The sequence below is a fragment of the Mercenaria mercenaria genome, chromosome 18, assembly GCF_021730395.1.
Source record: "Mercenaria mercenaria strain notata chromosome 18, MADL_Memer_1, whole genome shotgun sequence".
NCBI lineage: Eukaryota > Metazoa > Mollusca > Bivalvia > Venerida > Veneridae > Mercenaria > Mercenaria mercenaria.
Genome location: NC_069378.1, coordinates 62,647,170 through 62,672,611, shown reverse-complemented (window position 1 = coordinate 62,672,611; position 25,442 = coordinate 62,647,170). Strand labels below are relative to the sequence as shown.

The following is a 25,442-nucleotide window of genomic DNA, read 5'->3' as shown; positions in this document are numbered from 1 at the left end:
AGTTACCGAGTCAAAATCCTTTTCAGTCTTATGGTCACAAAGTTTAGGTTAGCCACAGGTGTTTGAACATAATATATACGCAGGTTAGATCTCTTCATAGTATATAAGGCGGGTGGGATATGGTAATGCATATATTTACTGATACAGCTCCAAGCACCTGTGGGTCAGCTAAACATCAACTCAAACAGAAATAATGTATGAATACTTCTCTAAGTACCTGAACTTGCCATATCCATTTTTCACATATTTTTTGAACTGTTTCAGACCCACAATGTCTATGTATATAATGTCTACTGGAAGGTCTTTGCGACTCTGGCAAGGAGAGTTGGCTGCTGGCAGCTGGGAAACAATGCTGTAAACATACAAACAAATATGCAAATTAAAATTCTACACAGAAACCTCTTAAATGTGGAAAACCCTTGAAACTGAACTTTTGTCTATGTTTGGAATAATTCCCTTCTACTGAACAAAATCCCTGAGATTTGGAAACCGCTAGAAACTTTTCACTTTTCTTTTGGTTCATACCCTGTTTGGTAAAAGGGGGTTTCCACTGTACTTTGAAACTAAAATTTGTTGAAACTGCCAGATAATGACTTTCCTTTATGGGCTCAAACACCACTAAAAAGAAATTTATTTGCAAGACGGAAAAAATGTCTTCACCTTTCGCTGCAATAACAGAAGCAAAATAATTGCACAGCAATAAAAGTTCCCTGCTGGAAGGAGCATTGTATTAAATTGATCACTCATACTGAAATATAGAAAACTTTTCATTTCCATAGCAACCCGAATTTTAGAAGTAGCAAAATAAAAGTTATATTCTCTATATCTAACAAATCACGTTTTATAAGCAAATCTCCAGTCACTTTACAGTTATCACAGAATCCATCTTTTGTGGCTAAATGACAGACAAATGTATGGGCAAACTGGCAGAGAAACTAACAAAATTCATCATTATGTATATTTTTCATACTTTATTCTTGCTATGTTCCAGGTTTCATAAAATAATCTATTGTAATTTTATAGTTATCGCAGTACCCACTTCTTGTCAAAAGTATTTGATGCCATAGCAAACATTTTTTTTAAAATTTTCAATGTGGATTTCCTGGTTTACTCAATCTATGAAATTCAATCTCATTGAATGAATAAAATTCATTTTATGTTTCTCAAATTCACAACTCCTTGAAATAGCCGTTTTGATTAAACCCATGAAATTCAATGATCATGAAAATAATTTACTTTACAGCAATATGTTATGATTAGTGCTAAATCTAAATGAAGCAGCAAAAATCAAGAAAAAATTAATTATAGCTTTCTTGTGCTTTTGGTTAAAAAAATTGCTACAAATTACATCTTACCAAAAAAGAATTCAAAAAGTTGCTGAAATTAGCAACAAATTAAATAAACGAGAAAATAATACTTTTGGTATGTAAAGTATTGCAATGGCAATACAGAAATCCCTACCGAAGTAGGTCCAGTGTTATACCGGGAGGGGATTAAAAATTCAAGAATCAACTTGTTAAAATGTACATCAACTGGTTAAAAAGAGCTATAAATGTACATTTCGAAATGACATGGCTTTAGTCATAAAGATAGTGAATGCATGTGTGTATTTTCATTTATTAGTAGTTGCCACCAGTTGCAGGTAACTCAACTAGAAGAATAGAGAAACTGCTCGAATGCCTGATGCTTTTCTAGGTTATTTTTATTATGCAAGATATAAAGCACTTTACAATGATATCAATTGTCTAACCTGGAAGACTATTAGTAATTTATTAGTAATTCAATAAGGATGAGTGGATGCTCAAACTAGCTCTGTATTCATCAACATTTTTAAAGCTGAAACTTTGACATTAACATGCTAAAATTACTTTTTGTTCTATACTGAACAGCAAAAGAAACTATCCAAATGTATAACTGGTATATTTTGAAATAAAAAAATAAAAATTTTCAAACTTGAATCGTTTCTTCCTACCAAAATTACACTTGAAGATCTTCGCATGATAAGTTTTTAAAAATCAATCAATCGTGAAGTCAGTAGTCCCACAATAGCCGTTTGAAAGGCTGTATCTTCTGCGCGTCTGTTGCATTGTAACATCCCAATTGGGCGCTCGCGCTTAATTTGATTCAGTCGTGCGGTGCAACCAACAATATTTTTTAATTGACTTTCTGCTGTTTTTTGAGTTAGCCAATTATCAATATTTCCACTAACAATAAAATTTCACAAAATAAATTACTAATTACAGGCAAACGTGAATTTCGTGCAAAACGGCTATAGTGGGACTACTGGCTTCACATTTGACTGATATTTTAAAATTTTACACGTGAAGTTCATCAAGTGTATTGTGATATACCGGTAAAAAAAACACAAGTGATTTATGAATTAAAGTTTTCAAATAAAAAACACATTTATAAATTTGGATAGTTTCTTTTCCTGTTCAGTATATTTTAAAACTTTTTTTAATGAAACTTTGCTCAAATATAATATAACTATCCTACAAGAAAACATTCTGCAAAATTTAAGTCAATTGTACTTTTTTATCTAAAGTTACCAAAATTTTGAAGTTTTACAGATTTATAGTCTTAAGTTTAAATTTCCTACTTTAAACCTTGATGAATGTGGGCCCTAGTGGCCCCAAGTTTGGCAGTCTGGCATCTTACCACTGAACTGCTGTGTTGGGTCAGTCTGGCGAAACGCCAGAAGTTGACGGAAACTGACCAATCACAAACAAAACAATTGCCACAAGATTAGCTTCAAGTAAAGCTCATTAGATAACAATTAAATATAACTTTTAAACAAAAAACAATTAAGTGTAACTCCCACAATAAAAATCAAGTAAACCAATTAAAAAAAACAATATGAGCTGTCAGAGGCGACAGCACACTAGACTATTTCAGTGCTGGATCATGAAAAATGGCATCATTGTGGAAACTGAAAGAGCCACCACTCGTGTATTTAAATCCTCAGATTTGGATCATGTTTAACAACAGTCAATACTTAGCAATCCAAGTAATAATGGTAACAGAGATACAGTACAAGTGTATAACAAGAGCTGTCCTTAAGACAGCACGCTCGACTTTTCTCAGTGCTTGACTCTGAAATAGAGCTTTGCCAGTAAAAATAAAAATCCAAGTTAAAAAGGGACATAACTCTGTCAAAATTCAAATCAGAGTTATGGGAATTGTGTCTCCTGGCGTAGACTTTGATAGTAAATAACTATTTTGAGTTTCATGTCAAAAGCTTTAATAGTACCAGAGACATTTGACTTTATAAAAAAAATTTACAAAAAAAAAATCTAAGTTGAAAAGGGACATAATTGTGTCAAAATTCAAATCAGAGTTATGGGGATTGTTTCTCCTGGTGTAGACTTTGATGGTAAACAAGTATTTTAAGTTTCAAGTCAAAAGCTTTGCTAGTAATAGAGATATTTGACTTCATCAAAAACTTTAACCAAAAACTGTAAGTTAAAAAGGGGCATAATTCTGTCAAAATTCGATCAGATTTATGTGAATTGTATCTCCTGGTGTAGATTTTGATAGTCAATAACTATTTTGAGTTTCAAGTCAAAAGCTTTCATAGTAACCGAGATATCTGACTTTATCAAAAATTTTAACAAAAATATTAAGTTAAAAAGGGGCATAATTCTGTCAAAATTCAAATCAGAGTTATGGGGATTGTTTCTCCTGGTGTATACTTAGATGGTAAATAACTATTTTAAGTTTCAAGTCAATAGCTTTGATAGAAACAGAGACATTTGACTTTATCAAAAACTTTAACCAATGGCGACGCCGACGCCGGGGAGAGTACAATAGCTCTACTTTTTCTTCGAAAAGTCGAGCTAAAAATGGACTTACTGTAATATATAACAGAGACATAGTGCATTAAATATTTCTGCCACCGCAATGTACCTTGTGTCATAATTGTGGAAGAATTCAAAACTATTCAGAATCTAGATAACATGAAGAAGCGTAACAACTTTAACCTGAAATTCTAAGTAAAAAGAGGGCATAATTTATAACCTATATCAGCTGGATATACTGACCTTGTCTTATGGTGTGGGTGTTGATGTTTGTTTGTTTGTCTGTTTTGGGTTTAACGCCGTTTTTCAACAGTATTTCAGTCATGTTAGGCGGGCAGTTAACCTAACCAGTGTTCCTGGATTCTGTACCAGTACAAACCTGTTTTCCGCAAGTAACTGCCAACTTCCCCACATGAATTATCAGAGGTGGAGGACGAATGATTTCAGACACAATGTTTTTCATCAAATCGTCACGGAGAACAAACGCCCCGCCCGAGGATCGAACTCGCGACCCCGCGATCGTAGACCAACGCTCTCCCTACTGAGCTAAGCGGGGTGTTGATGTGGAAAAATCAAATCCATACAGTTATAACACACATAAAGTGAAAGTTCATCAAAATTATCCAAAAACTAAAGATAGTTTTTCATCAGAAACATAATATGTCTTCCACTACTTAACATGCATGCATTCTAAAATGCCAGCAATTAAGGGTCATAACTCCAGTGGAATCACCAGGTTTAGCACTGATCACTGAAGTTTTGTATAGGAGGAACAGAGACATCACAGAATTTGTCAAATCAAGGGTCATAACTCTGCTGAAAATTATTAAACTGTAAAATGTCAATGAGATGAATAACTAATTTTTATGCAGTTCTGTGAACTTCAGCCCAATGGTTTGTCAAGCAATATTAGATAGTAAAATATGACAAATCAAGGGCCATAAATTCGCTGGAAATTTATAAATCTTAGTTTGCATACAATATGCACAATAACGCTTGGCACTGATCACTCCTGTAAGGTTTAGTTGAAATCTAAATAGTATATGACAGTGAACAAAAACCTCATAAAATTCGATAGCTCAAAGGCCATGACTCTGCTGAATTTTAATCAAAAACATGCCAAAACTATGCACAACCAAGCTTGGTAATGATTAATTTTGTGAAGTTTGGGGTAATCTGGTGGTATGAGAGCAGTTGCATTGACAAGGTAAAATATGCCAAATCAAGGGCCATAACTCACTGAAAATTACTGAACATGCCACTATTATGTACAATGATGCTTTGCACTGATCATTCCTGTAAGGTTTGGTGGAAATCCCGCAAATTAAACAAGAGAAGTGGTCAAAACATCGTAACATTTCACAAATCTGGAATCATAACTCAGATTATAATCAGTGAACTTGAATACGCTAATTTTTAAGAAAATGCACCACTAGGATAAGCTATGGTCACTTTTGTGAAGTTTGATGTAAATCCACCTTGTGGTGTCAGGGGAGCTGCACGACTTTGTAACAGACAGACAGACAGACAGCACTGAATCAAAAAGAAGAGACATTATTCTAAATAAATTATATTGGTGTAAAATTTATGGCTCTAGTGTAAAATGATGTGGGTAATAATGAGGAACAACTACATTTTAAGTCTGAATAGAATCTATTCAGTAATAACAGAGAAAGAATGAAAGTGCATCAAAAAGACAATGCAACAGAACTTTAACCAAGGTGTGGATACTAAAGCCCGGTTGAGTAGAGCAGTTCTCCATATTCTTTGTAAGTGGAGCATATATATATATATATATATATATATATATATATATATATATATATATATATGTAATTCCCTCGGTAAATAGAAGCATTTCCCTACAGCAACAAAAAACATTACAAGTAAATGTCCCCTGATAAAAACAAAAAAATGTGTATATTATAGTGCTATTGCTGAATGTTAAAAGTTTATATTTAGTCTAAAAGAGAAAACAAACTTCAAATATATACCATAAATATTCTAAGTATTGCCCATGTGCTAATTAGAGTCCTTATACTACTTTCCAATTAAAAAAAATTGTCATGTTTCTTCTGCTATACCTAGCAATGGTAAGATTTCTTTTCAATACCAATCCCACAATTGGAAGTAAAATATAGACAGGGATTTTTTGTTTTCCTTTCTCTCCACTGACCGAGATTTTCCTTTCTATTCACATAGCCTTTCCCTTTTAAAAAATTATGTTCTTTTCGATGTTGAGTTCCCTGGAAACTTGACTTGTAATTGACCTTTCTGTCCTTAATGATAATCCTACTTTTTTTCAACCAACCATATGCTAGACATTTTCAATTTTTTGCAATACTTACTCGAGGTAAGTGTACATGACATGAATTGTACAATATCTCTGACAGACTAATCTATTTATAGCAGCATTAACACTAAGGTCAGACAGCGGCTATGAAGATTAGAGTTATATTCCTTTGACCACCCAGAACAGTGTTCTAAAAAATTCTAGAGTAATCTTCTAACTGTTGTCTAAGGAATAAAGTGTACACTGTTCTGCTTTGGTACCTGGCACTATTGAGATTATTCATAGTTGACAGGAACCAAGACCTGCTTTACATTGCAATAAATATTTATCACATTACTCTTTCTGTCTGCATCAGGCTTTATTTAGAACAGTCCATAAATGTTTCTAGATTCCAGAACACAATTCTTTTTTAACTTAACTGATTTAAGTGTGTTCTGAGAAGTCAAAGGAATAAAGCCTAAAAAACTACAGTCAGAGCCGTGCCATGGAAAAACCAACATAGTGGGTTTGCGACCAGCATGGATCCAGACCAGCCTGCGCTTTTGCGCAGTCTGGTCAGGATCCATGCTATTCGCTAATGGCTTCTCTAATTGCTATAGGTTTTGAAAGGGAACAGCATGGATCCTGACCAAACTGCGCGGATGCACAGGCTGGTCTGGATCCATGCTGGTCGCAAACCCACTATGTTGGTTTTTCTCGTGACGCGGCTCATCAAGCATTATGCTCCCACCCCTAGAGGTTTCTTAACGAGGAAATTTCACTTCATGGTTTTCTTCCTAAACTTCAAATGATTTTGTTGACAATGTGCAAAGTCTATATCTCTAATAAACGCCGATCCTAAACTTCTGACTTGATGCTGATGCTAATAAAAAGCCTGGACTATAATTGGGATATTTACGGTATGGTATACCAATAAAAAATGTGCAGTTCAAAGTTACCATTCTATTCAGCCACACTTCTGAAACAATGTAACATAAAATATAAATGAAAACAGTGTAAGTCAGGCATGGAGTAAATAATTCCTTGACATTTGCCACTATTTTTACCACTTTCACAGAGAAACTTATTAAAAGCAATGTCCACCCAAAAAACACTACAATAAATAAATAACATCAAAAACACATGAACAAATCTGTTAAGATACTAATTAAAATTTGCCTAATCACAAGACACATAACATTTTGGTCATCAACTAACATTTATGGTAAAAATGGGCATTTCCAATAAAATTTCTTTAAAAAAAGAAAAAAAAGAAAGAAAATAAACAAGGAGCAATAAATAAACACTTGATGCCCCCGGTGGCATCCTTGTCGATACAAAGCAACCTAAGTCCAAAATGAAGTCAAGGTCAAGGTCAAACTGAGGTCAGGTGATGTTTGAAGATGAGGAATGGTCACAGGTTACATCTGTATTAGTATCAATTCATTCTTGTAAGTGGTATTGATGCTAGATGCAACGATCCCATTTGGTTAACCAAGAGACGGCCCATATACAGCAACCTTAGTCCAAAATGAGGTCAAGGTCAAGGTCAAACTGAGGTCAGGTGATGTCTGAAAATGAGGAATGGTCACAGGTTACATCTGCATTAGTATCAAGTAATTGATGCTAGACAAAATGGTCCCATTTGGTTGTCGTACGGACGGACGGACGAACAAACGAACGAACGGACGTAAAAAAGGAGAGAGATTTATTTGGTATTTATTAACAATTATAGTATTATGTGACACTGAAAACATTTAAGATTTAAGATCATATTGCCTTTTTCAGCTTTTGGTGGCAATGGAAGACCATAGGATTTCAAGCTTGGACAGGCACCTAGGCTGAACTATCAGTTTTCCATAAGCCAGCTGGATGGCTCCCTCCCATGAAGAATGTTACACCTCAAGTAAGGTTTCAAACCTACACTGGTGATGGGCACATTATTCAAAGTCAGCGACTTCAGCCACTCAGCCATGGAGCCCCTTATATTTACATAAGAATAAAATGTAATGAAAATACACGTTTTCTTTATTTTCTGCATATTTTTTCAAATAGAACTTTTAAACTGACAAAACCCCACTAAACCATTAACCCCTCTAAAGCAGTCTTTTTCTTTGAATTGACGGGTGCCAAGATTAGAGGAGTTCTATTGTTACTAGCCAGGTGCCAACGCAAGTATATTCCTGTGACATGTGTCCACACAGGAAAACAGGAGTTAGATAAAATTCTACTATTCATAAAACAAAACAAAAGCAAGGAATTTCGATAAAAAAGTTTGAGGGAAAGTGATTGTCAACCTATACAAAAAATTATTTTTAGATGGTAGAAATTCCTTTTTCAACATATGCAAAAATAATCTTTAAATGTTTTTTTTTTCATAACTACTTTGACATGCATTTACATGCACAAATTGTTGAAAAAAGGATGACAAAGTCAACAGAAAACATTTGAAATCATGCTTAAACAAATTTAGTTTTTTAAAAAAAGGAGTGATGAATCATAACCCCACAATACTGCCTTGTCACAATGGTAAGCCAACATCAAAGTTAAACTGTTCTGGGTATCTGTGACCTTGACCTTTGACCTACTTACCTCAAAATCAATAGGGGTCATCTGCTGGTCATGATCAACCTCCCTACTAAGTTTTGTTATCCGGAAACTGTTTTTCTGTTTTTAGTCCTTGTGACAGACAGACCGACTGACCAACAAGCTCTCTCCTATATACCCCACAAACAGTGTTTGTCGGGTATTATAACATGGTTCAAAACACAGGTAAAATGAGTAGTCAGTAATACACAATACATGCATATACTATAAAAACACTTCTTGTTTGCAAGAACTTTACTTACGACAATAGTCTAAGAGTTTCAGCCATCAAGAATCAAACAAATATTTGGACAAGTTAGCATCAGAAAATTCCAGGAATCAAACTTTTTGAAAATATTTTGAAAAATTAGAATCAGAAAAATCCTACTGAATACAAATTCGTTTCTGCATAATGTTAAAAATCCAGCTTTTTGCAAAAAATTATAATAGGACATATCAGAGCAAATTTGCAAATTAAAGTTCAACACAAATTAAAGATGTTTAACTGTTAATCAATTACTTAATGGGAAATTTAAATAACTCATTTCTCCTTTAATGGGACAAGCCTCTAGTTTTTGTCAATATTTATTTAACTGTTCTGGATCAGTGTGACATTGACCTTTGACCTACTGACCTAGAAGTCAAACCTGACCTGTATATCATGATGTTACACCTTTGTACCAAAATTTATGATCCTAAGCCCAAGCGTTCTCAAGTAATCATCCAGATACCATTTAAATGTTCAGGGCCACTGTCACCTTGAATTTTGACCTACTGACCTAAAAGTCAAACTTGACCTGTATTTTCTGATGTTACACCTAATGATGTCATACCTGTGTACCAAAAATTATTATCCTAGGCCAAAGTGTTCTGAAGTTATCATCCGCAAACCATTTAACTGTTCAGGGTCACTATGACATTGACCCATTGACCTACTGACCTCAATCTTGAACTTGACCTGTATTTTCTGATGTTATACCTGTGCACCAAAAATTATTTAAATCTGTCAAGCCTTTCATGAGTTATTGTCTGGAAACCATGAAAACCAACAGACAGACCGATCTACAGACAAACTCACTAAACTTCGTTTTGTGGGGGTATAAAAAGTAACTGGAAACGGAAGTCCAAGAATATGCCCATTTCTACTTTATGTTCATGATGTATACCAAGTTTCGTTTAAACTGGATGGAAACTGCAGAGGAAGTTAAGTATTCAATACTTTCATATATCTGTATTTGTGTTAAAGGGTCCAAAAAGGGCCATAGCTACCAAAACATTAATGCAGCCTTGCCATTGGTCAATTTCAAATTTGTACATAGAAAAAGCCAATCAAATGCTCCAGTTTAGAGATGGGCCTATAAACACAGTTTTATAACCTATGTCTCCAAAAAGAACTTTAAGCTAATATTGCATCAAACAATGTCTTCTCATATTATGTTAAATGATTTAGTAGCCTAATGAGTTATTACATGATTTCATAGCACATGTTTTATGCAATAAGTTAACAGTTAAATCTGATGTATATTTTGCAAAATAATCACATGACAAAAAAAAATTATTCGGTGATAACGCTGCATGATAAGTGAAAACTCTTCTTGGAAAGAACAAAAAATACTGATGAAAATTGAGCTGCACCATGAAAAAACCAACATGGTGCATTTGCGACCAGCATGGATCCAGCATCAGCGCATTCTGGTCAGGATCCATACTGTTCACTTTCAAACCCTATTGCAATTATAGAAACTCTAAGCAAACAGTATGAATCCTGACCAGACTGCACGAATGTGCAGGCTGGTCTGGATCCATGCTGGTCGCAAATGCACGATGTTGGTTTTCTCATGGTGCGGTTCAAAAATGTTTTCCCTTAAGACCGTGAAAAAAATCATGTGTTAATTTTGTTAAGAAAAGCATGGCACAAAATGAAATAGTTGAAAAGGGTGGAGCACATTTAAGTCGCGCCATGGGAAAACCAACATAGTGGCTTTGTGACCAACATGGATCCAGACCAGTCTGGTTAGGATCCATGCTGTTCACTAATGGTTTCTCAGATTGAAATAGGCTTTGAAAGTGAACAGCATGGATCCTGACCAGACTGCACGGATGCGCAGGCTGGTCTGGATCCTTGCTGGTCACAAAGCCACAATGTTGGTTTTCCCGTGGCACGGCTCATTTTCATTCCATAAAGCAAGTTAGGAATTAAAAGTAGGCTTCACAAAGAACATTTAATTTTGTGAACACCAAAACCTACAAGATATGGTCTTACATCACCTTGCAACTACTCTGTAAAAACAAACATGAATAATATAAACAATTAAATGTGTTTCTTACGTAGACAAGGACAATTTTCGGCAAACAAGGCAAATGTTTCTTTCTTAATATTAACATGAACTCTTTTTTTTTCGAGAAACAGGAAAGGTATCTTTCATGAACTTGGAAATTTTGGGAGGAAACAAGGAAAAGATTTCTTTCATAAACAGAGAAATTTTTCAGGAAAACAAGGAAAAGAAGAAACATGTTTTTTTTCCCATAAACATGAACCATTTTCAGAAACATGTTTCTTGTTTCTTTTATTAACAGAATTTGGGTAAACACTGAACATTTTTCTTCCATAAATAAGGAAAGAATTTGGGGAAAACTGAACATTTTTCTTCCATAAATAAGGACGGAACTGGGGAACACTGAACATTTTTCTTTGATAAATAAGGACAGAATTGGGGATACAATGAACATTTTTCTTTGATAAATAAGGACAGAATTGGGGATACACTGAACATTTTTCTTTGATAAATAAGGACAGAATTGGGGAAACACTGAACATTTTTCTTTTATAAATAAGGACAGAATTGGGGATACACTGAACATTTTTCTTTGATAAATAAGGACAGAACTGGGGAAACACTGAACATTTTTCTTTGATAAATAAGGACAGAATTGGGGAACACTGAACATTTTTCTTTGATAAATAAGGACAGAACTGGGGAACACTGAACATTTTTCTTTGATAAATAAGGACAGAACTTGGGATACACTGTACTTTTTTCTTTTATAAATAAGGACAAAATTGGGGAACACTGAACATTTTTCTTTGATAAATAAGGACAGAATTGGGGAACACTTAACATTTTTCTTTGATAAGTAAGGAAAGAATCTGGGGAAACACTGAATATTTTTCTTCGATAAATAAGGAAAGAATATGGGGAAACACTGAATATTTTTCTCCGATAAATAAGGAAAGAATTTGGGGAAACACTGAATATTTTTCTTCGATAAATAAGGAAAGAATTTGGGGAAACACTGAATATTTTTCTCCGATAAATAAGGACAGAATTGGGGAACACTGAATATTTTTCTTTGATAAATAGGAAACACTGAACATTTTTCTTCGATAAATAAGGGAAGAAATTGGGGAAACATTGAATATTTTTCTTCGATAAATAAGGACAGAATTGGGGGACACTGAACATTTTTCTTTGCTAAATAAGGACAATATTAGAGAAACACTGAACATATTTTTGATAAATATGGAAAGAATTGGGGGAAAAAAATGTTTTTCATGAAAATGTAAAATGCATGAAAAGAAAAAGAATAATCAAATGGGCCAAAACTGATTTTATATAGTTACATTTTGAATAAAACAGATATAAATTTAACAAGTTTACAATCACTGACTACTATTATGCATATAAATTTTTTTATGCAAAACATGCTAAAATAATCTAAACTACCTCAATAAGAGACATGTCTGCTACTAAATACTGTAAATGCAGAAAATTTTCTCAACTGTTTAATTTTTGCTCTATTTGCAATCTTACATCTTGCGAAAATTAATCCTTGCATAAATGTTAACGATTAGTAAAATTCAAATCAAGTAGGATACAATTTTTACAATTTCGCCAATATTAAACCATCGAAACATACCTAAAATTTTTAATTCGTGAAATAATGACCCAGTAAAAATATGCGCTTTTACAGTATTAAACTGCCTCCTATTTCTTATCTATAGCAACTTGTATAACAGACAGTTTACTTTAAAAAAAAGCAACCTGTTCACAGTTTGAAATGTAAATTTTGGTAATATTCATATCTCCTAAGTGATCAGAAAGTTTAAATGAGCTGCGCCATGAGAAATCCAACATAGTGGCTTTGCGACCAGCGTGGATCCAGACCAGCCTGCCCATCCGCGAAGTCTGGTCAGGATCCATGCTGTTCGCCGACAGTTTCTCTAACTGCAACAGGCTCTAAAAGCGAACAGCATGGATCCTGACCAGACTGCGCGGATGCGCAGGCTGGTCTGGATCCACGCTGGTCGCAAAGCCACTATGTTGGTTTTCTCATGGCATGGCTCAATTATTATCCTTTTAGCTCAATTGCGATAGTAGCTTGAAGCTTATCTGAATCACTCAATTTCTACTCCTGGAAAAACCAGTACTAGTGTTATACAATGTGTGCTTCTGAAAACCCTTGAGCTTGAACCTGTAACCTCTGTGATAAGCGCCTGACACCCTTACCACAAGATCTCCACTACTTTAAAAGTCTTTTTGGAATCCACTTTTAATTTTGTTAAAATGTCCATAAAACAAAGAAAATCTGAAAACAAAGGTTTTGGATCCATTTTTGATAAAAAAAAGATTAGCATAACTTTTGTTCAGTCTTGCAATATATACCAAAATGTGTATAAACATTCACCTTTATAAGTATTTTATTCAACTTAAATCTATAATCTTTAAACAAAACCTGTGAAAAAGTTGCTTTGACCCAAGATGTAACAAAACAGAGACATTGTACCTGCTAAGCTGGTCCGTTTCACTTGTAATAGTCAATTGATGTCCTAACACATACAGGGCTGTAATAAGGTCTGACCATTGTACCAGTTCACCCAACGGCCCACCTTAAATGGCAAGTACAAAAAGATACACATTGAATATCATTAACACTGTAAGAAGTTAAAGACTATACAGTTAGTTAACCTGCTTTAGCAGTCACCTCTATTAAGCTACCAACCTGTCTTAAGCAGCCAGTGTCTCATTTCCCTAAATGGTCATTCACACTATAAATTACCTTCATTAAGCAGCCACCTGCTATAAGCAGCCTATTTTTCCCACTCCCTTTGCAGGCTGCTTGACATGTTTTACTGTACCCTGAAATCCCGAAAATAAGCCGCGGCTTATTTTAAATTTTCGTAAGGATTTGGTGGGTTATTATCGAGATCGGCTTATTTTTGAGTCCGTCGATCTTTTGAGTACATATATTCAGGAACAGTTTAAAAACCGGCATATTTTCGAGTACCGAAATACTGAAGATACGGATGTCATATATTTTGCTTTTTAGTAAAAACATTGACGTCGGTAAATACTTATACTTCTGACATAACAGTTTTGTTACAATTTATTACAATTTCTTAATGAAAATAATCCGATGCTAACAGATAATTACCCATTAAAAAGTTTTGTCTGGCCTAACAAACAAATACACCTGTGATTTAATCAGACAACGGGTATGAAGAACTTACAAAATACGTAATAAACACTGCATTGTGTATCTTAATAGCAGAACTGACGTGACAAGAAGTGTTTGAGACAGAAACATTATTGTTTTTAAAGTTTTAATTTGTCCTGGGTTTTGAAAATCAGCACAACTTATATTGTTTTAAGTGTTTCTATTCCAAAGTATGTTTTATTGCTATTACATGTGGAAATAAATCGGCTATGTACACGGTAACTTTTTTTTTTGTTCCAGGGGCACACATACACTGTGACAAAACTATGATCCATATTAGCTCAAGGCCACATGGTCAACACAACAATTCAAAGATATATATAGGCCCAAGGCCATTGCAACAGTATCATTGATTCAGTTTTGCCCAAGGCCAAAAAGTCAATGCAAGAGATCACTGAGCAGCCTAATGCCACACACTCAATGCAATAAATAAAATATCTATACTGGCCCATTTCATGCCAAGGTCACACGGTCAATGCAACACATCAAGGATTCATATTGGCCCAAGGCCACAAGATCAATGCATTAAATCAAGTATCTATATTGGCCCAGGGCCACAAGTCCAATGCAACAAATCAAGGATTCATATTGGCCCAAGGCCAAAAGATCAATGCATCAGATCAAGGATCCATACTGACCCAAGGACACAAGGCCAGTGCAACTGATCAAGAATCCATGCTGGCCCAAGGCAAAAAGGTAAATGTAACACACCAAGGAAACATACTGGCCAGAGGCAACTTGGCGAATTCAACAAATGAATAATCTAAACTGACCAAAGACCAACATACCAGATAAAGGATCTGTCAGCAGACCATGTGAAAACATACATGTATTTATTGGCAATTTGTAACCTGCCTATCTGTAAATGTCTTAAATCAAAGAAATGTCAATTGTGTTGTATGAAGAGACTACTGTGTTAAAAGATCATTTTTTTGTTGTTCCTGTTGGTGGTCTCTTAATGCAAGTTGTACTTTTATTTCATTAATATATAGATATACAGACTGAACCTGATGTAGCGGTCATTATTAATAAGCAGCCACTTGCCTTAAACAGCCAATCAGCTAACTTCCAAAATGCACTTTAATATTATTTCAACATGTCTTAAGCAGATAGGTTAGGGGGTGATAAGCCTGGCTACTTAAGACTGGCAGTTGTTTGAGACAAGATGAAATAAGAACATAAAAGGCTGTATCACTGCCTTAAACACAGCGGCATAACACTGGTTTGATTGTATACCTTTAAACTGCATTTCAGCAAATTTCCATCCAGACTGCTTTGAAAGTAATCCCAAATGTACCAGAATCTGAAAATCAGCGAACGAAAGTTACATAAAAGTGCAATAACATTGTCTGTCAGATAACTATGTACACTCAACACAGGTTTTACATCATTCATTGACCTTCTAATGAAATCAAGTTATGCAGTAACTGAGTTAAGCAAGGTGAAAGTAGTTTCTTAATCCATTAGGCAAATTATTCTTCTATAACCTATTTTATGGTTCCATAAACTGTATGTAACTATAAGCAACTGCTTTATTTATCCAATAAGTTATCCATTTACTGAATTCAATTTATAAGTACTAACAGACCAGGAAGTGTGTAAGAAACTGAAAACCCTTGATTGCTGACTGAATGTTTAGACTAGCTAAACTATAAATGACCAAGTTTTATCCCTCAAGTTAAATCAATTATTTTTTCCAGGTATTAGCTATGGAAATTTGCATAACTCTATAATTATTTTCATGATTAAAAAAATTTTCAAATGGCAATTTATAACTGCCTTGTGTAACTTCCAGCATTAAAATATGACATTTTGCTCAAAAGATCTTTAACAGAACCTTTCACTGTCACTTACATTTGTTTACATCAAAGTTTCCATACTATGCCTTCACACCTCAAAAGCAAAATAAAATTTAGCATTTTGTTCAAATTTTATCCTCAACCATAACTAATACTTCTTATTACACAACTTACCTTTTTAGGGCTTCTCTTTGATAAATCTTGTTTCTGGGCTAATTTTTTAATGGCCTCCTCCCACCTTGGCCAGATGCGTTTAATCCTCATACGGATCCAAGCATAACCCTGCCGTTCATTCGGGTCTTTCAGCAGTTCCATCAGCCCACTGAGGTCCGTCGTTATATTAGCCTGTAATGATTTATAATACTGTAAAATCATTAAACTTCGTGGGTATGAAATCTCGTGGTTTGGGTCAAAACAGCAATTTCGTGGGGATAAGAATTTGATTTCAACTTTTGAACAAAAAAAAAATGGGAATTTTGCTTAAACTCAACCACGAAATCCACGAAAATTAGTCTCCAATGAATATTAATGATTTCACAGTAAGTTATTTCAATCAATTAACTCGTTCATGGAGTCAACACCTCTAGTGTATGCGGAAAGAGAAGAAAGATTCCATTTTAATGCTATACCTTACCTGCTACATTTCTATAATGAACTTCTACATCTTTCAATTTGGACAGTTCCATTAACTGTTAAAAGGGAGATTATCAAAAGCTACTGACAAAGTTAGCAGAGAAAATGTATCAACATTATTTGCATATAAATGAGCAACTTAACAAATTTAAGCAGGTGTCTAACGTATAAATGGGTTACGGTATAAAAACTGATGATCTTAAGAAAGGTTAATAATGCACTAAGATCTTTAAAAGAAAAAAATCTTTATACTTTTAATTATGAGATTATTTTTTCTGCCTAATAATACACACAACAAGGTCTCAAAAGGGATTTATGTTAAATGCATGGATTAAAGGCAGGGTTTAAACATGTATGATCACCACACAAAAAAAGTCCTAATGATTCAAAGTTGACATGTTTCAGTACCGAGTTCTCATTCCTTTAAAAGAGAATTTGCACTCTGTAACAAAATTTTGAAAGAATCTTTTAGTTATTATTCAAAACAAAGATCCCTGAAAAAAGAAATAATCTGCCTAAAGAAATGAGTTCTCTCCCTTACATGTTTTGATCAGAAATGAGAAAAACTACTGACATTTTTCAAACACTACTCCAACCAATTTCGGCTTGAATAAACAGAAATACTATTTACTGAACAACTTCTATTATTCCTTTGAAATGAGACCATATACATGTTCCTTTACAATGATACATGTTAAGATTTTACTCACTGTCTGCGTCTCAAATATATCTTGTGTTGGAGCTCGGTTGGAACCATGCCAAGCTGATCTTGGGCACCAGCCTTCAATCTATAAAAAGACATCTAAAAATTCATACCACAAACAGGGGTCACGCTGTCGATCGCCACTTGAGGCATTTGCGACAAAAAATTAAATGTGGCTCCAAAATTTTCTAATTGGCGAAAATGGCCCAAAGCTATGTCTGTCTGCAAAACTATGAATATTGCCAGTTTTATGAACCAAAAGGTGTGAAAATCGATAATCTGTGTAGACACAACATCCGTTACACAACATCCATTATTGAAAGGGAGGGAGCCAATTTGCAATTTTTTTATTTGATCAGGCAGTTAATTGGCGATAATTAGATTATTGAATAACAAACTGGATAATTATAATCTTCATTTTGTGCAGTAGATACCATTTTATGAGCAGTCGGCCGTTAGACAAATTTTCTATGATTGCCGAGGGTTAGTTTGAACAAAAACAAATAAAAATGCTTTAGACAAGCAGAAATTGTAAGTATTGAATAGCTATGATGATAGAAAAGCAATAAAATATAGGTATTTTATCAAATATTTAATTCTACCTTACGTTTTCCGAATTTGTCACCCGTTTTCGCGACCATGATTTTCGGATATTTTTGTCATTTTTGACGAGATTTTTTAGTGCAATCTTAATAAAAAGCCATTAAAAAGTCTATATTTAAGAAAAATATGACAAATGTTGCAAAAGGAGCTCTTATTTTGAAGTAATTAATTTTCGAGAATATAACATGCGAAGGCATCAAACCCCACCCACTTATAGGCAATGTGCAAAATAAGACAGGATTTTTTTTTAAACATTTTTTTTCTTTTTTGACATCTTTATTTTAAATGTGATTTTTAGGATTTTTTTTATTAAAGAGCAGATGTTTATAAAAATGATAATTTTAGAAATTAACACAAATTGATTTTCTAAATAGCTTTTTAAAGGGTTACTAAGAAATGTGTAAAAACTACATTAATTTCTTGAGTAGTACGAGTACTTTGGTACATATAATATAGTCCTACAAGAACGTCAATGCTTAGAATGCGCTTCGCCTTTGTTGGCCTTATAATTTTATCTTCGGAAAAAGCAGTGGCTCAGAGAAAAAAATTCCCAGTGTGACCCCTGCACAAAATGAGTGAAAGCACAATCAAACAAGAAAGATCACTGGCAAGAAAACCAAGGATTAAAAATATGATAACTTCTCCAAAATTACAAACATCTTTCATTTATGAGTCCTGTAACTGGGTTAGGGCCTCCTCTGCCATTTGCCCGTGTAGCAACATGCACAAACTAAAAGAACTTGCTTCAGACTTTTGAAAGTGGCGGCAAGAATTTGGATAAAATGTGGCTGAATTTCAGCAATTCAGCTTCAAATAGGCATTTTCTCTGAAAAAGTGGCTACAACTTTCTGAGGCCCAGTTGCGGTGCTTTAGAACTGGCAAGCTTTTGAACTCGAGAAGCATCTAGAATTGTCAGTAGAATACACTATCCTCTTACTAAAATCACATGAGAAATAAACCACACTAAGGCACTGCTGACCTCAACTGTAATATAATAAATCATTAAAATCCTTCTAAGGTATAGGCCAATAACAAACAAATAAAAGCTAACATGGTCTGACTATATATGTGTTGGATTATGATTAAGAAAAGTTGAATATAAAATTATGTAAATCCAAGCCCACTTTTAAACAGACTTGCTTCACTATCAATCGAGTCTTACCTTAAATCAGACTGGTTACTGTACTGGAATTATTTTCTGATGAAAGGGCAAGCTTATTACCTCACTTTGGTACATGAATAAGTACATGATAAAGGAACACACTAATTACCTCACTTTGGTACATGAATAAGTACATGATAAAGGAACACACTAATTACCTCACTTTGGTACATGAATAAGTACATGATAAAGGAACACACTAATTACCTCACTTTGATACATGAATAAGTACATGATAAAGGAACATACTAATTACCTCACTTTGATACATGAATAAGTACATGATAAAGGAACACACTAATTACCTCACTTTGGTACATGAATAAGTACATGATAAAGGAACATACTAATTACCTCACTTTGATACATGAATAAGTACATGATAAAGGAACATACTAATTACCTCACTTTGATACATGAATAAGTACATGATAAAGGAACACACTAATTACCTCACTTTGGTACATGAATAAGTACATGATAAAGGAACATACTAATTACCTCACTTTGATACATGAATAAGTACATGATAAAGGAACATACTAATTACCTCACTTTGATACATGAATAAGTACATGATAAAGGAACACACTAATTACCTCACTTTGGTACATGAATAAGTACATGATAAAGGAACACACTAATTACCTCACTTTGATACATGAATAAGTACATGATAAAGGAACATACTAATTACCTCACTTTGATACATGAATAAGTACATGATAAAGGAACACACTAATTACCTCACTTTGGTACATTAATAAGTACATGATAAAGGAACATACTAATTACCTCACTTTGGTACATGAATAAGTACATGATAAAGGAACATACTAATTACCTCACTTTGATACATGAATAAGTACATGATAAAGGAACACACTAATTACCTCACTTTGGTACATGAATAAGTACATGATAAAGGAACACACTAATTACCTCACTCATGTACATAATAAAAAGATTTTACTTGGATACATCATAGAAGAACAAGCTGATTACGTTACTTAGATACATGTAAAAGGAAAGCTTTGATTACCTCACTCAGAAACATTATAAAAGAACAAGTTGAACCATCCACACCGTAAGAAGCATAACAGGGGTCAGATTTCCACATATTCTTCATCCACTGTAATAATAAAATACTTTTATAACAAAAGATCTATAAACTGCTATGTAAATAGTGTGACAGGAGTCTCGAGTAGAGGAGTTTATCGACTGTCATTTAAAAGAATTACACAAAAATATGATTCTCCAATCTACTGCACTATTGGCACAGTGTATAACATGTCAAAGAACTATTCTCCAATCTACTGCATCAAGGGCACAGTGTATTACATGTCAAAGTATGGTTCCTCAATCTACTGCATCTGGGGCACAGTGTATAACATGTCAAAGTATGGTGCATCAAGGGCACAGTGTATAACATGTCAAAGTATGGTTCCCCAATCTACTGCATCAAGGGCACAGTGTGTAACATGTCAAAGAATGGTTCCTTTTTCTATTGCATCAAGGACACAGTGTGTAACAGGTCAAAGAATGGATCCACAATCTACTGCATCTGGGGCACAGTGTATAACATGTCAAAGTATGGTTCCCCAATCTACTGCATCTGGGGCACAGTGTAAAACATGTCAAAGTATGGTTCCCTTATCTACTGCATCTGGGGCACAGTGTATAACATGTAAAAGTATGGTTCCCCAATCTACTGCATCAAGGGCACAGTGTGTAACATGTCAAAGAATGGTTCCTTTTTCTATTGCATCAAGGACACAGTGTGTAACAGGTCAAAGAATGGATCCACAACCTACTGCATCTGGGGCACAGTGTATAACATGTCAAAGTATAGTTCCCCAATCTACTGCATCAAGGGCACAGTGTGTAACATGTCAAAGAATGGTTCCCCAATCTATTGCATCATGGGCACAGTGTATAACAAGTCAAAGAATGGTTCCCCAATCTATTGCATCAAGGGCACAGTATATAACATGTCAAAGAATGGTTCCCCAATCTATTGCATCAAGGGCACAGTGTTTGACAAGTCAAAGAATGGTTACCCAATCTGGTTCCCCAATCTATTGCATCAAGGACACAGTGTGTAACATGTCAAAGAATGGTTCCCCAATCTATTGCATCAAGGGCACAGTGTATAACATGTCAAAGAATGGTTCCCCAATCTGGTTCCCCAATCTACTGCATCAAGGGCACAGTGTATAACATGTCAAAGAATGGTTCGCCAATCTATTGCATCAAGGGCACAGTGAATAACAGCCAAAGAACAGTTCCCCGATCCATTGCATCAAAGACATAGTATATAACATGTTAAAGTATGGTTCCATAATCTATTGAATCAAGAGTACAGTGTATAACATGTCACAGTATTAGTTTTGTAGTATGGTTCCCCAATCTATTGCATCAAGGGCACAGTGTATAACATGTCAAAGAATGGTTCCCCAATCTACTGCATAAAGGGCACAGTGTATAACATGTCAAAGTATGAGTACATCAGGATACTGAAAATGTCACTTTCATCATAGAATGGGTAGGTCTGACATACATGTATATGTTTGTTTATACCTCTATCTTTCCCTGACATTTCGGGTAGAGCTGTTTCTCTTTGTCTGTCAGTCTACACTGTTCTGGTTCTCCTTCAATTAAATCTGAAAGTGTAACAAGAATCAATTGTATAGTTGTTCAAATGTTCACCATCTTTCAATAACATTCAGTACAGTTGTTCCACTGCCAAACTAAAAATTTGTCCACCAGAAAAAAGTGACTTTTGGATGCTGTGGATACTGTACACAAAAAGCAAATGTCTCAATTCAGGTATCATTCCAGCTAAATTTTCCTTAGTACTTGATGTATTTTCATAAGATAAGAAGGGTGCCAGAATGTCACAATATTATGCCCGTCATAACAAAGGGAAGTTTTGGTGAATATTTGTGCCAAGTTACATCAAAATCTCTCCATGCATGAAGAAGGTATGTAATGGACAAAGTTTGTGCCGCCTGACCACCAGGGGCATTCCCATAATATTTTTTCAGACTGGCATATAACAAGCTTCAAAGAGGGCACAATGAGTGCTTTCCTCCGCACAATGTGTCTGCCATCAGGTCCTGTTACTTTTCTCAAATGCAGAATTATGTACATAACCTACACAGTTTTTCCATATAAAAGCAGTTGTGCAATGTGTTTGAGAAAACTGCTGAGTGTCCCCTATTTGTTGTAATTTTCATTCTTCAAGACAACAGATAATGACAACATTTGAGACACAGAGAAAACTTCAGGAAACTATTGGAAAACTGTGTTTATTTCAACAAAAACTGCTTTTGTGTCAACTTTTCGAAAACATGGATAGTTGAGGTAAGTGACTAAGTTATTAGATCTTAACATTCATCATGAACCTGTACTGTTGGGATGGGATGCTAACAGTGGTAATCTAATGATAATTCTATCTACAATTACAACTCTAACAGCTACTTAGCTCAACAGGATAAGCCCAGAATAGGATATACATGTAGTGTTGGTGTAAATAATGGCAGTGAAATTGATCAAAAGAATGGATACACATTCTCCACTTGTGTCTACCAATTGTATAAGAGTCCAGATCCACTCTATACTCACCCTGAGCTAGTAATGAATGCTGTTCATTTGCTGTTCCTTGTTTGGCAAGTATGGAGCTTATGTTGGCAGTGATGTTCAATCTGTGTTCCACTTTATCTAGTCTTTCCAATATGTTCTCTAGCAACACAGCCATTGTTTTCTTGAGATCTGGAAGACAATTTTACAACTAAAATATACTATCCAGGGGGACAAGATGACCCTAGATCGCTCACCTGAGTAATATAAGCCTCACATTTCCAATGAGAAACTGATGCTAAAATATTAAGATGAGCCTTTGGCTCAGGTGAGCTAAAAAGCTACATATATATATTATAACCAACTAAAATATCAGTTCCATAAAAATGCAACAAGAGGTCCATGAAACTCTCAGTTGCCTGCCTGATCTACAGATGAACTTACATTAGCAGCTATCTTTATAAATCAGACAGTTGCTTCAAGCAATCAGAAAATTAACATCCAAAATCAAACTTAAGTTCTGTCTGTATGTCTGAATAATCTGGACCAGTTTTAGGGGAACAAGGCAGTCTGAAAGACAGCTATATCCCTCTCCGCTGTTATGTATAGTGGCTCTAACCTTTGACCTTGACTTGTAACCTTGACCTTAAGCCAACATGACTGACTCATGTGTTATGTACATCGTCTTAATGAGGTGTTCATTTTATCCAAGTTTCATGATTATCCTTAAAGGGGTGTAGGAGATACAGAGCAAACACGAAATGAAAGGCACATACCTTTGACCTCGAGTTGTGACCTTGACCTTAAGCCAAAATAACTGACTCATGAGTTATGCACATAATCTTGATAAGGTGATCATCTGACCCAAGTTTCATAATTGTCCTTCAAGGGGTTATGGTGATATAGAACAGAAACAAAACAAAGGCTCAAACCTTTGACCTTGAGTTTTGACCCTGACCTAGAGCCTACATGGCTGACTCATGAGTTCTGCACATTGTCTGGATGCGGTGATCATTTGATGATTATCCTTCAAGAGGTTTAAGAGATACAGAGCGGACACAAAATGGATGGCTCAAACCTTTGACTTTGTGCAGAGACCTTACCCTTGAGCCAAAATGGCTGACTCATGGGTTCTGCACATTGTCCTGTCACGATTATCCTTCAAGGGGTTTAGGAGATACAAAGCATAAATGAAATGGAAGGCTAAAACCTTTGACCTTGAGTTCTGCACGTTGTTTTGATGAGGTGATCATCTGATCCAAGTTCCATGAAAATCCTTCAAGGGGTTTAGGAGATATAGAGCGTAGGAGACCATTCCTATAACCTCCCCACCACTTATGGTGTGTGTGTGTGTTGGGGGGAGTGGGGGGGGATTAACAAATTTGGACAGACTCGAGACTGTTGTATGTCTGAATATTCTGGACCAGTTTGAGGGAAACAATATGGACAGACTGCTGTAAGTCTGAATATTCTGGACCAGTTTATGTGGAACAACTTGGAGAGATTTGAGACCCCTGTGTATGTCTGGAAGGTCCAGACCAGTTTACTGTAACTGTGGCCAGTAGTTTCAGAGGAGAAGATGTTAACAAGCAAAACTGCTGATGCAGAAAAAAAAAAACAAAAAAAAACCAAGAGCTGTCTCCATAGGATGACACATGCCCCCGATGGCACTTTGAATGAATAGTTATGGCCGATGTTAGAGTTTAGGACCTTTGACCTAGGGAGCTGGGTCTTGCACGTGACATGTCGTCTTACTGTGTCACACATTCATGCATAGTTATTTTAAAATCCATGCATGAATGCCAAAGATATGGACTGGACATGCCCATCAATGAAACTATCATGAAAAATGACCTTTAACGTTTAAGTGTGACTTTGACCTTTGAGCTACGGACCCGGGTCTTGCCCGTGACACATCGTCTTGCTGTAGTACACATTCATGCCAAGTTATTTGAAAATCCATCCATGGGTGATAAAGATATGGACCGGACACGCCCATCAATGCACTATCCTTTAATGTCTAAGTGTGACCTTGACCTTTGAGCTACAGATCTGGGTCTTGCGTGTGACATGTCGTCTTACTGTGGTACACATTCATGCTATTCAAGTTATTTGAAAATCTATACATCGATGACAAAGATATGGACCAGACACACCCATCAATGCACTATCCTTTAAGGTCTAAATACTGTTGAAAAACGGCGTTAAACCCAAAACTAACAAAACTAACAAACTAAGTGTGACCTTGACCTTTGAGCTACAGACCTGGGTCTTGCGCGCGACACGTCGTTGTACTGTGGTACACATTCATGTCAAGTTATTTGAAAATCCATCCATCAATGACAAAGATATGGACCGGACACGCCCATCAATGCACTGTCCTTTAATGTCTAAGTGTGACCTTGACCTTTGAGCTACGGACATGGGTCTTGCGCGCGACACGTCGTCTTACTGTGGTACACATTCATGCCAAGTTATTTGAAAATCCATCCATCGATGACAAAGATATGGACCGGACACAAAAATTGCGGACAGACTGACAGACGGTTCAAAAACTATATGCCTCCCTTCGGAGGCATAAAAAAAAGAAGATGGACACTGAGCTATTATTTACTTATACTTATCCTTACCCTGCTGAATTTCTATAATGAAACTGTCCATTATTCAATTTGGACAGTACCATTGACTTAAAAGGGGTGCTTACCAAAAAGATACCAGTACTGTCTGAATGGTGAACTGTGCAGATCATGATCAGACTGCACAGATCACAAAAGCAGAATCTATCATGTCCAGCATGACAGAGATTAAC

General features: G+C 35.3%; 1 protein-coding gene across 1 annotated transcript in view; it reads right to left on the bottom strand.

Moving 5' to 3' along the window:
- Positions 1-25,442, bottom strand: part of LOC123538281 (alpha-1,6-mannosylglycoprotein 6-beta-N-acetylglucosaminyltransferase A-like) — a 61,384-nt gene that overhangs the window by 19,778 nt on the left and 16,164 nt on the right. Inside the window, exons 4-11 of the mRNA XM_053530412.1 lie at positions 22,679-22,825; positions 21,632-21,714; positions 20,094-20,183; positions 17,294-17,371; positions 16,125-16,295; positions 15,388-15,454; positions 13,441-13,543; positions 218-352 (exon numbers count right to left, since the gene is read on the bottom strand). Coding sequence (XP_053386387.1) covers positions 218-352; positions 13,441-13,543; positions 15,388-15,454; positions 16,125-16,295; positions 17,294-17,371; positions 20,094-20,183; positions 21,632-21,714; positions 22,679-22,825 — 874 coding nt within the window. The remainder of the gene's footprint in view (positions 1-217; positions 353-13,440; positions 13,544-15,387; positions 15,455-16,124; positions 16,296-17,293; positions 17,372-20,093; positions 20,184-21,631; positions 21,715-22,678; positions 22,826-25,442) is intronic.